This window comes from Canis lupus, chromosome 25 (genome assembly GCF_011100685.1).
Source record: "Canis lupus familiaris isolate Mischka breed German Shepherd chromosome 25, alternate assembly UU_Cfam_GSD_1.0, whole genome shotgun sequence".
Lineage (NCBI taxonomy): Eukaryota > Metazoa > Chordata > Mammalia > Carnivora > Canidae > Canis > Canis lupus.
Window position 1 is genome coordinate 49,693,152 of NC_049246.1, and position 15,419 is coordinate 49,708,570.

At 61.1% G+C, this 15,419-nt stretch overlaps 1 protein-coding gene across 8 annotated transcripts in view; it reads right to left on the reverse strand.

Moving 5' to 3' along the window:
- The window catches only part of HDAC4 (histone deacetylase 4), a 272,461-nt gene that overhangs the window by 95,698 nt on the left and 161,344 nt on the right, over positions 1–15,419 (reverse strand). For all 8 annotated transcript variants that reach the window (XM_038574380.1, XM_038574379.1, XM_038574382.1 and 5 more), the window contains one exon: positions 9,591–9,835. In XM_038574380.1, coding sequence (XP_038430308.1) covers positions 9,591–9,835 — 245 coding nt within the window. The remainder of the gene's footprint in view (positions 1–9,590; positions 9,836–15,419) is intronic.

The window sequence follows — 15,419 nt, forward strand, 5'->3', positions numbered from 1 at the left end:
GCTGACTGACCCTCCGAGGCCACGGCGGATGAGGGAGCCCGGGAGGGTGACGGGCCAGACCCAAGACGGCGGGTCGAGGAGCAAGGGCCGGAGAGGCGAGGAGCTACATCTGCTCTGCACAACCCGGGACAAGGTTTTCTCTGCGGCACGCCAACTCCTAGAGCGGCCACCTCTGGGAACACACAGAAAGCTGTGCTCTTCCACAATCACAGCAGCCACACTCCAGAGGGCACAGTGAAAGGTGGTGCTTTCTAACGCACGGCAGCGTGATGCGCCCCCAACGCCTACTCGCAAAGGAAAAGCGGGGCCCAGCGTGGAGCCAGTGTCGTCAACAGCCGGCGGGCAGCGGGTCAAGCGAGGCCGTCCACCTGCCTTCATGACGGCCTGGAAACCGAGGCGGCTGGTTTCTAAGCGGCTCCTTCTGTCGCCACACCAGCCGGGTGCAGGCAGGTTCGGGGATGACGCAGGACTCTGGGTGGCACACGGCGCACTTTCCCAGGAACCCGGCTTGCAACAACCCCCTGCGTCCTGCTGGTTCATTAACCGTTGCCTCGGGTGACCTGGAACCCCGGGGGCCTGGGGCAATGTCTCATCAGCCACCTGGGACAGGTAATAACGAGGGTAAACATCGCGGCGGGGCTCCCAGGGCCGTAAAACCAGGTTTCCTTTCAATTCCACCCCCTCCTGGCGAGGAGACTCGGGCTCTCAAGGAAACGAGCGGCTCTTGGGGCTCTGTCTTGCCTCGGAACCCGCTCGGGTCACACGACCAGATTTACATACACACGCGCGGACAAGTTGGGCCCTGCTCGTGAAACGGGCTGCAAATTCAAGCCGTGTGGGAGGACTTTTCTCTTTCACCTGTCGGGCTGGAAGCGCCCTTCGAGGCTGGGAATCGAGTGGGAGCACGGGCGTCCCTTCCTTTTTAAAAGTTTGCGTTATGTCACTTTGCTTCTACGTAAGACCTACGTTAGGACCTATTTTCAAAAGAAACCTGAAGAGGACTTTTTTATGAGAAAAGGTGGAAAGAGCAAATATGTGAAAAGCGTTGGTCCTGCAGCGAGCCGTCACTACGGGGGCAGGAGGGCCTGCTGCGCTCCTTCCCGGGACCCCTCTGGGCACCGCGGTGTCCGGCCGCCAGAGCTCGGAGCTGTGTCCGTGAGCATCTGGGCATCACCTCAATGGACTCTGTGCGTCCGTTAGCAAGTTGTGTCCTAAGAATCAGAAAAGCCCAAGAGAGGTGATTTTTTTAGATCTGGGAACACTCAAAAAAGTTCCCATATAACTAACTTAGTAGTGATCGTTTCTTTGCTGTATGGCATTTGGCTCACAGAGTTGCCATCCTACAGGCACGTATCAGGGAGGGGCCAGCGTGCCCCAGGGGTGTGCTGGGGGGGGTCAGTCCTCCACGGGGTGGGGGGCCTCCCCACGCCCGCCCTGGCCAATACTCACCAGAGCCTCTCCACACACATGTTTGTATGGTCCCTCTTTGTACCCTTCCCAGAGGCTTTGAGCCAAAATGCAGGAGAGAAGCTCCCAGAAGCACAGAGTGCCCCAGCAGCCGCCCACTTCCACGACCTGCCACAAGTCGGCCCTGGGCTCCCGTGAACCCAGATCCCTCAGAAAGCAGAAACAGGCCTCCCCGGGGATAGAGGGGTCCCGGCCCACACCCCCTTCCGTCTGTAACCCGGGCCCTTGTTGGCTGGGGACGGGGTCTGCACCCCCCACAGTGCTCAGAGCCGCCCCTCCCCGCCCCGCCCCGCCCTGTTCAGTCTGGTGGAGGCTTGGTCGCACCTCACTGCTCCAGGTCACTCTGCCTTTCTTATTAGAAACGCAACAGAATGACTGATGGTTCAGTCGCAGGTCAGCTACTTCTGGGTTCATATTTAACTACCAGGTTACTTATCAAGATCCATCCCCAAAGGTCCATATTCTTAGGAAAGCCCAAGGACAGCCTGCTGCTCACTCGCCCGAACACTCGCAAACATTAGGGAATTAAGTAGAGCTCATTTCATTTCTCCCCCTTAATGGTATTAGCCAACATGGGATACGTAATGTTTTTACAAAGACATGGTGGTCTTGACTTTTTTCCATTCGACTGGTTTTTATTCGTTTGAGCACTTTGTGTATATAAGCAAAATCAGCAAAGTAACTGAGCAAAACAGCCTGTGTTTGGGCCCCCCCGGGGTCAGCGTGGGGCTGGCCACAGGAACAGTGGCAGGGGCGCCCACACCTGCGCCCAGGTGCCCGCTATGAAGCACCCCAGGTGTGCACGCACAGGTCTTCAAACAGACCCACGTGGCAGTGGCCTCGCCTGCCGGGGAACACTGCCTACTTTAGGTATTTGCCAGCAGCACACAACCTTGAACACCCAGACCCTCGACATTTATCCATCCCAGACAAGTATTATATGGCGCTACTGACACGAGGTGCCTGGAAGAGTCCAATCCATGGGCTACAAGGGTGGCTCCAGGCCGGGGCAGGGGTCGGGGGTCCATGTTTCATGGGGACAGTGTTTCTGTTTGGGGAGATGAGAACGTTCTGGGGATGGACGGTGCTGACGGCTGCACGACAACGTGAGCACACGTAACGCCACTGAACTTCAACTCAGAGGCGGATAAAATGGTACGTTTCATGCTATTTCTCCGTAATACACAAGTGAGTCAGGTTGAGAGGTTCCCCTGAATTAAAGGGAGCTGCCATGTAAGGCGGCGGCCCCCAAACCAGGCGTCCCCCCGGAACTCAACGCAGATACTCCAACAGAAGCGCACACGCCGATGCTCACGGCAGCACAACTCGCAGCCACCAGAAAGGTGCCCAACTGTCGGGCACCTGTCGGATGGAGGCACCGACCGAGGAACAGCCACACAGTGGGATATATCTGGCCCTAAAAAGGAAGGATGCCCCGACGCAGCTGCAACGTGGATGAGCCTCGAGAGTCTTGCGCTGAGTGGAAGAAGCCAGACAGAAAGAGCCGCGCGCTGCGTGACGGTGTGCACACGGCCCGTCCGGAGTGCACGAGCTCGGACGCAGGAAGGACCTCGGTGTGGCCGGCCCCAGGGCCACGGGCAGTGCCTGCTTAATGAACGCGGGGTTTCTTCTTGGGGCGATGAAAATATTCTGGCATTCCCACGTGCTCATGGTTGTGTAATACTGGACGTGTACTAAAGTGTACACTTTAAAAAGATAATTGATAAATTTTGTGTTCCGTGAATTTTACAATCCCATGTGTTTGATGCCCAGATAGTGCCCTCTACTTAAAAATACCCCTCTACCGAAAAGACAGAGCATGCAAGAGAAAAAAGCAGCAAAGAAAATGACAATTAGTAGAAAAAAATTTAAAAAGTCAATATTAACATATAGAAATGATGCTACCCACAATCCAGGAAGCGCACACATGACGTGAGACAGAATGGACGCAGTGTGAAGAGGTGCCAGCAGTGCGTGAGACCGCCGGGGGTGGTGGTAACCCCGCGCCCCTGCACGGCCCCCGTGGGTAGGGGAGGGAGGACTGGGGGGAGCCCGGGTGCCGGTGCCGCCCATCCCGGTCCCTGCTGCACTACTATCCTGCCCGTGGCATAAGCATGGGGTGTTCGGGGGCTGGGGGTGTGCAAGACAGAGCTACAGACGGACACACGCTCGCTCAGGACGGGCACAGGCTGTGGGGAAAACAGGGTGGTAGGTGAGGAACCCCCCACCCCGGGTCGGCAGTTCCATCTCTCTCTGTCTGGACGAGTGCATGAAACATGCAACATATGAAAAACCAGAAATGACCTTAAAGGTCAAGTATTTTTGGTTGTCAAAATTCATTATGGTTCATTGGGAGACTCCAATAAACGTGAAAACCCTACGTTTGAGGCATAAGCAATGACAGAGAGAAATGTCAACAATACGGTAAATACGATCCCGTGGAAGTACACACACACACACACGTGCGCACACGGCTTACACACTAGGAGACGACAGGGACACACTTCAAACATAAGAGCTTCCCCAGCTCCAGTTATTCAATAATTAACGATCAGAGAGAGGTTCTTCACGCGCCGACGTTCCTTGTGAACACGGCAGCGCCCGGGTCTGTGGGGACCCCTGTGTGCGGGACCCCTAAAGAGGAGGCCGGCGCCCGGGAAGTGTGGCATTTGCCCTGCTCCCCTCTGAAGACCAAGCAGGAGCAGAAAAGAGTATTTCTGGGAAGAGATACAAATCCACAAGGACGAGGCTGCGGAAGGGCTGGCGGCAGGTCTCCAGCGGGGAGTCTGTAGGCTGCAGGGCACGGGGGAGGGAAGGGCCCGACGCACAGGCCGTGGCTGCCACCGGGAGCCCCAGATGCAGGCGCTCTGGCAGCGCCCCTTACAGGGTCAACCTACAATCCCTGAGGGCTCGCGATGCCCGTCATGAGGCCAAATGCTGACGGGCTCCCGATACAAAGACATATTGGCCAAAAATGAAAACAAAAACAAAAACAAAAAACACCAATGAGAGCATCCCTGCCCATGGATGGAGGTGAAGGGATGCACACCTGATCCCAGAACCGCGGCCGGGACAGGGACTCTGGCCGGCGCTGGGGCTTCCAGTGTCCAGGTCCGCAGCCCTGTCCCCTTCTCCCCCCATGGTGCTCCCGACTCAGCGAGTGAGTGCTGCCCCGGGGCGCGGAACCCCGTGAACCTGGCTGGGGAGAGGGTGCTCCTGGAGAAGGCGGCTGTACTGCTGGGCCCCGTTTACGGCGTGCCCCCCAGTGTCCATTGCCTTGGGTCCACATCAACCGTCACTTTGGCCTCCAGACTTGCCTTGGCCAGCGGGCAAACAGCCTCTGGGATTTGGGCTGCTGCTTAAGACATACTTGCCCTCCGGTGAGCGTGGAACCCTGAAACCAGCAGATACTCCACCGGCCCCTAAGGGCCTGCAGCCACCAGCCCAGAGGGTGAGGCCACCCCCGCAGGCGGCTCAAACACCCCTCAGCAAACCAAAGGACAGCCGTGCTAAGTGTCGAGCCTGGGGGTTTGTTACGCAGCAGCAGCTAACGAAGACACTACAGGGCAGTCTTCAGACCCTTGGAAATGGCGGCTGTCACCCCTCAAGCAGGAAGGGCCTCCTGCCGGCTTACAGGAGGCGACTCTTGTCCTCTGTGCATAAATGAATGCTGAAATCACCGATCCTGATCTGAAGAGGTACCACCGCCAGATTTCAGGTACCTTAAGACATAAAAAGCATGTTATCGCATCGTTACCCTTAAAAATCACGCGCAGCCCAAGAACCACAGGACCGGGAGCCCCGAGTGTGACCAGCCTCTGCCCACAGTGAAAAGCACTTACAGGCTCCCAGGCTGCAGGACGGGATTTCCTCGGGGACACGGAACCAAGCCGATGGGAGGGGGAGAGAGCCAAGAGCTGAACCAAAGGGCACGCGGTCACTTGGTGTGTGCAGCAATACGCTCCACGGACGCGAGAACGGGGGCCCCGCACAGTTCTCTGATCAGAGTGGCCTGAGGACCTGGGGGCGCCCAAAGCGGCGTGTCTGCGGGGGCCTGAGGGTGCAGGGGAAGAGACTCACGCCCCTGCGAGGGCGACATCGCCACACGGGGTCTTTACTGGAAGGGCAAGGCCGGCTGTGTAGAGACGGGAGCACAGGCCGGGACAGACGTCAGGCCCCGGGTGCCAGTGGGAGGCAGGGACGGGCGGGCTCTGTTAACGCTGCGCTTTTTGATTTGAAACATGAGAAACGTGTATTGCTTTGATAAAATTAAAAAAAAAATTAAGAATAGCGCCACTAACTCCCAAAGGGGCAAGTCTAGCTAACAGTCTTCTAATCACGTAGGCAATTCCAGCTGATGAAACAGTCAGTGGTTTTCTGGGCACAAACACGCGCGGCCCCCACGCGCACGCTCCCCTCTGCCCCAGCGATGCCGCTCGCCTGGGACCCTCTGGTGCGGGCAACTGAGTGACGTCCAGGACGGAAGGGGACACGTGCCTGGGTCAGCCACAACCAGCAAGGTCTGCGTCACGTGCAAGTGCCACATGGAGCTCGGGGACCTTAGGCAAGATCGTACTTACCCCAAGTTAGCAATTTAACTTGTATTTTCAAGACTATTCCCTTAATTACAAAATCCTATGCAAATTCACTGATGATTCAATGACACAAATCAGACTGTGTGTTCAAGAAGCCTGACAAACCGCACTGCCAAATGTCACCCACGACGTGAAGGCTCATGAAGAGCGTTTCAACATCCAAACGGAAGCCAACTGACGTTTCGGCACCATCAGAGGGCAGACCGCCTCACGACCTCCATTTTACGTGAAAAAAAATGAAACAAATGACTGAGATGCAGAGAACATGTAGACTTGGGATTCTCCCTGTGATTTTGAGAGCCAGGCCTAGAGCTACACCTGTGGGCCTCACCTACGGGGGGGAGGGGGGGGAGGTGGCCTCAACTGTAGGGGCGGGGCCACATCTGTGGGGGCGGGGCCTCATCTGAGGGGGCCTCACCTGTGGGCTCAGAGCATCATGGGGGTGGGGGGGGCGGCGGGAACTCACCTGTGGGGAAGGGGCCACACCTGTGGGAGGGAGGCCTCATCTCTAGGGGAGGGGCCTCACCTGTGGGGTCAGAGCCTCACCTGGGGGGGTGGGGACTCACCTGTGGGGGCAGGGCCTCATCTCCAGGGGCCTCATCCAGGTCGTGAGACCATGTGTGGGGGGCCATGTCTGTGAGAGCTGTTTGTGGGGCTCCCCACACCTCTTAGAGCACCCGGCCCCGTGGGTGAGGGGTGCTCCTGGGAGACTCCTGGTGAGGTGCACCCCGACAGCCAGATGCTCCCCGCACAGGCCCTATGGCACCTGCTCTGGAGCTTGCAGGTGCTGATGTGAGGACTCAGGAGAGAGACTCTTCCATCTGCACTCTTCCAGGGACGTAAAGCCCTGAAGCGCCACGTGGGGCCAGGGGTCGGGGAGGCCAGACCCGGCAGGTGGGAAGCCCGGCCTCGTCCTGGGGCAGCAGCACCCACCCCTCTCAAGGGTTTCCAGTTTCCTGCTTCCTGGTCGACCCGACGCCCCCTCTCACACCGGGGCCTTGTTTATTTCTCAATTTCCCATTTTCTAGTAAAAGCTACAAATTCAGCGGACACGTACGTCTTCCTCAAATATCAGACAGCCACGGCCGCCAGTTAGGGCACAGTCTTGCAGCCGTACCCGCGCAGGGCAGGCGGCGGCGCCCGAGTTCTCAGCCCACCTGGGCCAGATGAGGGGCCGTGTGCGGGGGGCACACCGGGATAAAGGGCTTTGGGGGCACACGGTGCCCTGGCCTGAGAGGGGTGGCCCGGGCTGGGTACAGGAGAGCCACGGGTCTGCTTGCAGGGCGGCCCCAGGACAGAATGCAGCGGGCAGCCCTCTGCCACGTACCAAGAAGCCTGGGGCGAGGCCGCTCTATGGGCTGCAGGTGGTCACTGGGAAGAACGCCAACGCCCGGGACTTCTGGCTGGCGAGCATCTCTCGAGGCCAGCCTCGGACACTCTGCTCTCCCCGGCCCGGACACCGGCCAAGCGTGTGGGACGGCCCCCAGCCGGACAGCAGCCCCCGGAGGCCCACGTGTGGGGCAAATGCGGGGCATGGCACCTGCTCCCGTGGGCTCCCAACTGCTCCACCCCAAGCCCAAGAGCACTTGTGTAAGAGCAAGGCATGACGATGGCTGCTGGGGGCCGGTGTGCCCAGAGGCCGGCGCCGGCAACATGTGTTACACAGGACCCCGGGCTGCCTGAACTCCAGTCGGAACCACAGGGCCTTGACTTGCCGCAGCTCAGGGACCCATCCCCACCCTGGCTTGTCCTGCGCCCACCCGAGGAGGCCACCAAGTCAGGGTGACGGCAGCAGAGGCAGCTACGGCAAAGCTGAACCCCCAAAACCCAAAGCAGCGGTCAGAACTCCCAAGGCCCAGGGCGGGCCATGCAGCTTCCCTGCAGCTTCCCCACACATGCTGCTCCCGTGAGGCCCGAGGACAGACTCTGGAAATGTGCCTTTGAAAGTGTGCACACGTGGCTCAGCGTCCACAGTGGGGACTGGGAGCTGGTGCCAGGCCAGCTCAGGGGCATACGAGGCCTGGGACGCAGCCCGTGGAGCCAGGTGACAAGGCTGGAGGCCTCGCCCAGGGGTGGTGCCAGGAAGCCCACGCACGGAACCGACCCCCCAGCCCTGGCACGCCGACCTCTCCCTCCCGTCTGCGATGGAGAGCATGAAACGAATCCTTTGATCGGTAAGCTACAGACCAGGAAGGGGGGAGACCCTGCGATGGGAGGAGCTCCTGGCTGGACGCAGACACAGGTGCACCAGATTCTGCAGCGCCCGGCTAAGGCCTGAAGAAGCCAGAGCTCAGCAGAGGGCGTCTGCCCAGGGGCCGCGTGGGGCTCCATCGAAAGGCCGTCCTAGAAGCATCCGGTGGCACAGCGAGCAGGCTCTTAACCCTCACAGTGGTGCTGTATCACACAAGCCACTGAGCACACGTGGCCACGTTGTGCCTGAAACTCAGCTGGTCCAGGGGGAGATGCGCTCCACACGTACGGCCACAGCAGTTTCCAAGACTCAGGGCGAACGAAAGTTCTAGTACCGACTACACGTTGAAATATCTCGGAAATGGTGAGGTTAAATGAGATATATCGAGACTGACTTTACCTTTTCGGTAGCCAGGCTCCCTGTCTCCTGGTATCAGGATGTGCCAGGGTTGGGCTGCACGACCAGTACAGTAAGGCAGGGCAGGGGGTCCGTCCCTTCCAACCAGGCCACGGGAGACACTCGGGCTACACGGTGGGGGCTTCGTTGGTCCCGAGGCCTGAGCCTCCCGCCCACAACCACGTTTGTGGGCCTGGACGTGGTCCCGCAGCCCTGGCCACGGCCTCACGAGGGGCCCCGAGTCACGGCCAGCAGCTAGGGAGCCCCTCGTTCTGACCCCAGAAACTACGAGATAATGCCTGTTTCTGTGTTAAATGGCTAAGTTTGGGGTATTTTGTTACAAAGCAACCGGTTACTTATACAACCTGGGCTTTCCTGCTTTGTTTTAGGGTGGCTACTGGACAACGTAAGATCACCTTCATACTTTTAATCTGTCCTGCCTGGATCTAAGGGATGGGGTGCCTCTACTTGGTTCTAAATTTATATTTAGATTAAATGTAAAAGCAAAGAGAATATTAGTATATTTTTCTCAATTATAAAGACCAATGAGAGAAACTAAGACAAGACAAGAAAAAAAAAAATCACAATGCTTTATAAATACACCACCCCGGGGTGGTCGCTGCTAATATGCTGGTGCTCGTGCTCACAGCTAATTTTTCTGTTCGGGGGCACAGCTTGTATTTTTGGATGAAAGCAGGTGACGAGCACGCCCCCCCCCCCCCTCAAGTTCCGCTCCTGCGCCGTGACTTTCCCACGAGGTGCCGCAGGTCGTGTGGCTGCCGGGTGGCCTGGTCTCGGCACAGCGAGGGGCAGCCCGTGTGCCACTGCGGCATCGCGGCCGCCGGCCCGGAGCACGCCTCGGCAGCAGCACGGGGACACCGCCAGGACCCGGCACACGGAAGGCTCCCGCGGGGGTGCAGGGGCCCCGCCAAGCGACTTACTTTTATGTGCTCGTGCAGCTGGGCCTCGTGCTGCCGGGAGAGCTGCTCGTGCTGCCTCTGGAACTCGGCGATGAGGATCTGCCTCTGGAGCTGCTGCTTCTGCTTGAGGGCCAGTAGCTCCTGCTGCAGCTGCTGCTCCCGGAGGGTGGACTCCGCCACGGGCAGCGCAAACTGGTGGTCCAGGCGGAGGTCCATGGGCACCGCCGGGGGGGCGACCTGCAGAGGCAGCGCGGAGGCCACATCCACTGTGGGAGAGAGCACAGCACAGAAGCGCCGGTCACTGCAGCGGCACGGCGACCCCCGGCCCCTCCCTCCCCGACACCACTGCGAGGGGTGCCCGGGGCGCTAGGGTGCATGGAACCCTCGGGCTGCCTCTTCCCCCTCTCCCCCAACAGGCTCAACATGCAGGACTCGGGGGCCTCGAGGCCTTCCGTTCCTCAAGTGCAAGATCACAGAAGCGCGTGGCAGGTCAGCCCAGGACACCCGCTGGCACGGCCGCCCCCCGCCTGGGAGGCCCCGATGCGCCCGAGGCCCTCCTGACGTCATCCCTGCAAGTCAAGGGAGGGAGAAGAAAGGAAGGGCTCTGAAGAGCGCGCCAGCGAGGGGAGAGGCAGGCCGGCCTGTGCTCGGGCGCTCGGAGCTGCTGGGCTCCGTGTGCGGCCCGCGGGGTCCGGACAGACGGCGGCCAGCGTTTCCACGGGGAGGCGGGCGCCCTCGGCCACCAGGCTTCCCCGCCAGGGGCGCGCCGGCCGCCCGCACCAGCCTCAGCAGGCCCTGCGCTTCCGCGCCTCGCACAGAAGGGGCTTTTCCTCCTGGACCAATGTGCCCCCGACAAAAGCTCAAGTGATTTTGATTAGAACCAGGAGCTAAATCAATCTTAATGGCTGCACATCAATACCAGAGCACAGTGAGGGAAAGCACGCAGCCAGTTTTCAGCGGCGGCCACCACGTCACCGGCCCACGCGGTGCTCCCTTCCCGGCAGGGTCACATCTGCAGCGCACAGGGGTGCAGAGGCGCGGCCAGGGGTGCCGCCAGGGACACGCTGTGGCCTTTCTCACACGTGCCATGAACAGCCCCCAGGCTCTGCCCACATAACCCCTCCGAGTTCCAGGGGCAGCCCAGCCACCTGCTCCTGCAGCACACGGCCGCACACAGGCCCCCGAGCTCCCCGGCGTTCCAGAAAGTCCCCCACAGCCTGCTCGGGGTCCACTTCCTCAGGGGACACGGTCCAGACCCCAGAGCCGGGGGCAGGAGACTGCGGCCTCCCCTCCAGGGAGCTCAGCCCTTGGGTGGGAGACACACGCAGCAGACACGGGCCACCAAGGACCAGCTCCCTCTGAGGGTCGGGCTGCGCCGTGCACCTGACCTTGCTCCAGCGTGTCCGGGGCAGCCCACCCACGGGCCCTGAGACCACGCGGCCCTCCGGTCCCAGCCATCACCTCGTTCCTCGGAAGCCCGGGTTCTGCAGCCTCACAGCCCAGACTTCCTGGTTAAACGGCCCGAGGGGACCCGCCCCCCAGGACGGAGCATTTCTGTGGTCACGGCCCAGGTAGCAGGTGCCACGCTGGCTGCTGTGATGAGGCAGGGCAGGGAAACCCCCGGTCCTAGTCACCCGGCCCCTGACCCCAGCGCCCTGGATGGACACGGGGTCACAGAGCCCACGAGGCACAGCGCGAGGGCAGAGTCCTGGACGCCGCCGGGGACGAGGCGTGGACCCGCAGGCCCCCAGACAGAAGCTCGGGGTCTCCCTCCCCCAGGACCCGAGGCCACTCCCGCTGCTCCCCTGGCCTGGAGCCCCCGAGGCCGGGACCAGCTCTACTCTGCGGCGCGCCTCACCCCGACCACAGGGGATGGAGGGAAGAGACGGAGCCGCCCCGAGGGTGGTCGGGAAGTACGCGGGATCCGACCATCTTAACGAAGTATCCGACTCTCCGGTCCCTGGGCCCCGATGGCCAGGGAAGAGGTCAGGGTCTGCTTATCTTCCGTTTCTTCTCCCCGTCGGTGAAACGCGACCCCCAGCCGTGTGCACGTATTTCCAACTGAGTCTCGGGCTTCACGTGTCAAGACGGTTTTGTGTGGTATTTACGGGAAATAAATCTACACAAATATACTGTTTTCATGAACAGGGAGCAGCAGCATCCCTCCCACACCCACCAGCGCAAGCTGGGAAAGACTGGATTTTATCAATGTCCTTTCTTTTCTTGAGCACTTTTAGTATGAAATATCAAAAAAAAAAAAAAAAAAAAGGAAAACCATTTGAATAGCACCAGCTTTATGAAACCTCACTACTTCCCCCACTTGCTCCAGACTTTCTATAAAGGAATAGACACGAGGGCAGGGAGGACCGGGCAGCGACCATCGGACAGAAAGGGGAGCAGGACTGGGCTTCCCCCAGAACCCGGCACATGCTCTTCTTCCTCGTTCACAAGCGTGTCGGGGCGGGATGACCGTGGCCGGCTGGTGGGCTCCGCCCTTGTGCCCCCGGGTATGGTGCGTGGTCAGGAGGCGGCTCCCAGGACCCGCCCCACACACGCAGGGACAGGGCAGACCTCCCAGCCCCCAGCCCGCCTCCGCTCTCTGAGGACAAGCCCGGCTGTGTTTCCGGGTGACGCACACACACACGGGCACCGGGCCACGCAGCCTGCGACCGCTGGAGCGAGAACAGTCCACCTGCCCGGGCGAGAGCGGCCCCCCGTGTGTCCCACTCCGCTGGCCTGGCTGAGCTGCAGGTTTCAGCCCAAGGACGAACCACGGAGGAGTCCCGAAATGAGCACAGCCCCCCCTCCCCCCCGTAAGCTGCATGGCTTCACCTGCCCGGGGCAGGCAGGTCAGGGGCGCCCCCACCCTAAGGGGCCACGGGCGCCCCGAGACGCAGGCCAGAAGCCCCTCTGCTGCCCACTTGGGCTTCCCTTCTCCTGATTCTATTGTACGCAAAGGCGGCCAGGGGACCACCAGAGACGTCTCGGGGTTAACCTCTTCAGACGCTCAACGTAAAAGTCCGTTCAAGCGATCCTTCGTGTTAACTTCAGAACTACGACAGGCAGAGCTTCTCTACGGACAGGTCCTCCGGAGGAGCCGGGGGCCGGGGCCGGGGCCGCTGCCCGGCGAGGAAGCAGCGGAGAGAGGGCCGACGGCACACGCGGGGAAGGGGCCACTCGGGGGCCGCGGCTCCCTGGCCCAGCAGGCACGGCGTGAGCAAGGGCCCAGAGGTCAGGGCGTAAGTGGAGGGTCCTGGGGACACAGGATGAGCCAATCAGGGCAGGGCTGGGGGCACGGACGGATGCTGCGGGTGGACGCGGGCCTGGGGGGGCACGGGCTGTGCATAGCCTCCACACACAAGCCGAGGTTCACCCCGTTCCCTCAAAGTCTTCCCAGGTTATCTGAGTCTGGAATCATGGGGGATCTTCCAGGGAAGCACCCCCTGGCAGCTCCCTCCAGCCCTTCCCGGGGGTGGGGGGATGCTGGGGCGGGGAGGGGCCGTGGATGAAGGGGAGGGGTGTACGCAGGGCTCAGGCGGCGAGGAGCTGGGCTCTGCTCATGTCACCAGGAGGGCACGTGGTCCTCACTGCGTCGTTTCTGCCGTATTCCCCAGGTCTCACAACGGGAGGCTGTACTGCCTCAGTTTACCACTCTGAAGTCTCAACTAAAACTCCCTTCTTCTGCCAAAGAGTTAAACGCGGAGCAAAGAGAACGGACGGCTTATCACGACCCACGTCGGCTGCACCAGAGCCGGCTCCTGCCCTTTCCTCCCGTCGGAAAACAATGCCGCGCTCACGGGTAGGCACGACGGCCAACGCTGGGAGCGACGCGGGACAAGGAGACGCTGGAGAGGCCTCCTGGGAAAGGCGCCCCCGCCCCGCTCCTCCGCGCGGGCAGGCAGGCAGGCGGCCGGAGCACAGCCGTCCCCGGGCCCCGTCCCCAGCCCCCCCGCAGGCCGGGGGGCACCGCGGCCACAATCCCTATTCATCCCGGTCGCTGGCGGGTGCGTCAAACAGGACCCGTACTATTTCTGTATCAAAAACTATTTGAAATGCCGTGAGTTCTCAGCAGAAGCTGCGAGGGCTCCTGACCCAGCGCGCCCCAAAGGAAACAATACAACCTTCTCTGCTTAAAGAATGCAGCATCAAAACAAAAAAGCCTGTATTCTCATGAATATTTTATGTGGAGTAGAAAATTGCTTTTATAGGTTGGGCCTTGAGAAACATATTAATACAATCAGACTCGTGACGTTAGTAAAAGCACAAAGACCATATTCAGGGTTTCAGGGCGAAACGGCAAGCCCGGGCCGAGAATTCCAAGTTCTCAATCAGAAACAGGGAAAATCTGTTAGTCTCTCTGTTTTCAAATAAACAATCGTCAGAAAGGACACTGTCGTTTCCATGACGGGGTTAGATCCTCCTTCCCTAGCGCCGCTTCATGCCGCCGTATCGATAGGGAATAAAGGCCGGCACTATTCTCCAGAAGTTTCGGGTCTGCCCGAGTGAAGAATGACTCATTCACATCGCGGGGGGAGGCCGGCTATTCCAACTCTGTGACTAGGATCGCCTCCCGCTCCGACATTCTGTCCATGGGACGGGGGCGGGGGTGTGGGGTGGGGGGAGCGCAGAGGGAGGGGGCGTTGGGAACGCGTTGACCGTGGCCCTGTCACACGTGCGGAAGAGCACGTCCCCTGGGGAGAGCAAGGGCGATGAGCTGGACACCCCACGTCCCCACCGCAGGGAGCAGCAATCGCCCCCAAATCCCATGCCTGCCCCCCAGCCGCATGCTGGCTTGGCCAAGCACCCCCTTTTCGTTATGCTCACACCCTCCACCCGGGTGCCCCAGGTGCTCTTCTTTCGCTGATGGCGGCGACAAGAGTGAGGAAGGCTCCTGGGAAGACAGGAGGTCTCGAGTCCAGTCTGCCCGCGGCGCCGGGGACCGCTGGCGAGGAAGGGCTCCGTCTGGGGCGAGGTCCTGGGTGACCCCCAGGAAGCCCAGCGCCACCCCCACCCCCAGTTCCTGCCCCTGCGCCCACATGGGCGGCCTCCAGGCCTCCCCGAGCGGCGGGGCGGGGGCGAGAAGGCCGGGTCGGCGGCAGACGGGAGTCGGGGGCGGCTCACGGGCTGGGGGCCGCAGCGCGAGGGGCCAAGTGGGGGGGGGGGTTCGCGTCCGGCCGGGCGGCCCGGGGTCTCCCGCGCAGCCGCCAGCGGGCTCGGCCTCCCGGCCGGCAGGGCCTCCTCGGTCCCCGCGCCAGCCAGCTTCCCTCTGCGCTCCAAGCGTGTCCCGAAGGCACTCGCGCTCGTCCCGCCCTCCACGCTCCGCTGCTTCGGCTGCGTTCAGAACCCCAGCGGGAGAATCACCCCTTGGGGTCGCGGGAGCCCTGCTCCCTGGCCTTATCCCCAGAATCGTCCCTGGAAGCCGGGACGCCATCGGACCTGGGCCCTTGGCTGTGAGCGGTTCCTCCCTCGGGCTGTTGGTGAGGCCTCCTCGTCCCCACCCAGTGTCCTCAAGGTCCACAGTCACATGGCCGCGGGCGGTCTGGGGCTGTCCTCGCGCCGCCCGCCGCCCGCCTTGACCTACTGTTCGTCTCCACTCTCCGCTGCTGAAACCTCATGCTTGGGGAACCTGCTCGAACGACCCTCCAGCTTCCTCTTCCGTTTCCTCCCACCTGCCTCCTCCTCACCTTGTGCTCAACTCTACGACACTCCCTTGGAGGGACACTCTAACCTTTCCGTGGGTTTCCGTGATTTCTGCTGGGACGTTTTTAGCAGACGGCTCCCGGGGCCACCTTCTCCCTGAAGAGCCTGCCCTAGAAGTCCACGGCCGTCCTCAACTCGCGCGTGGCCCCA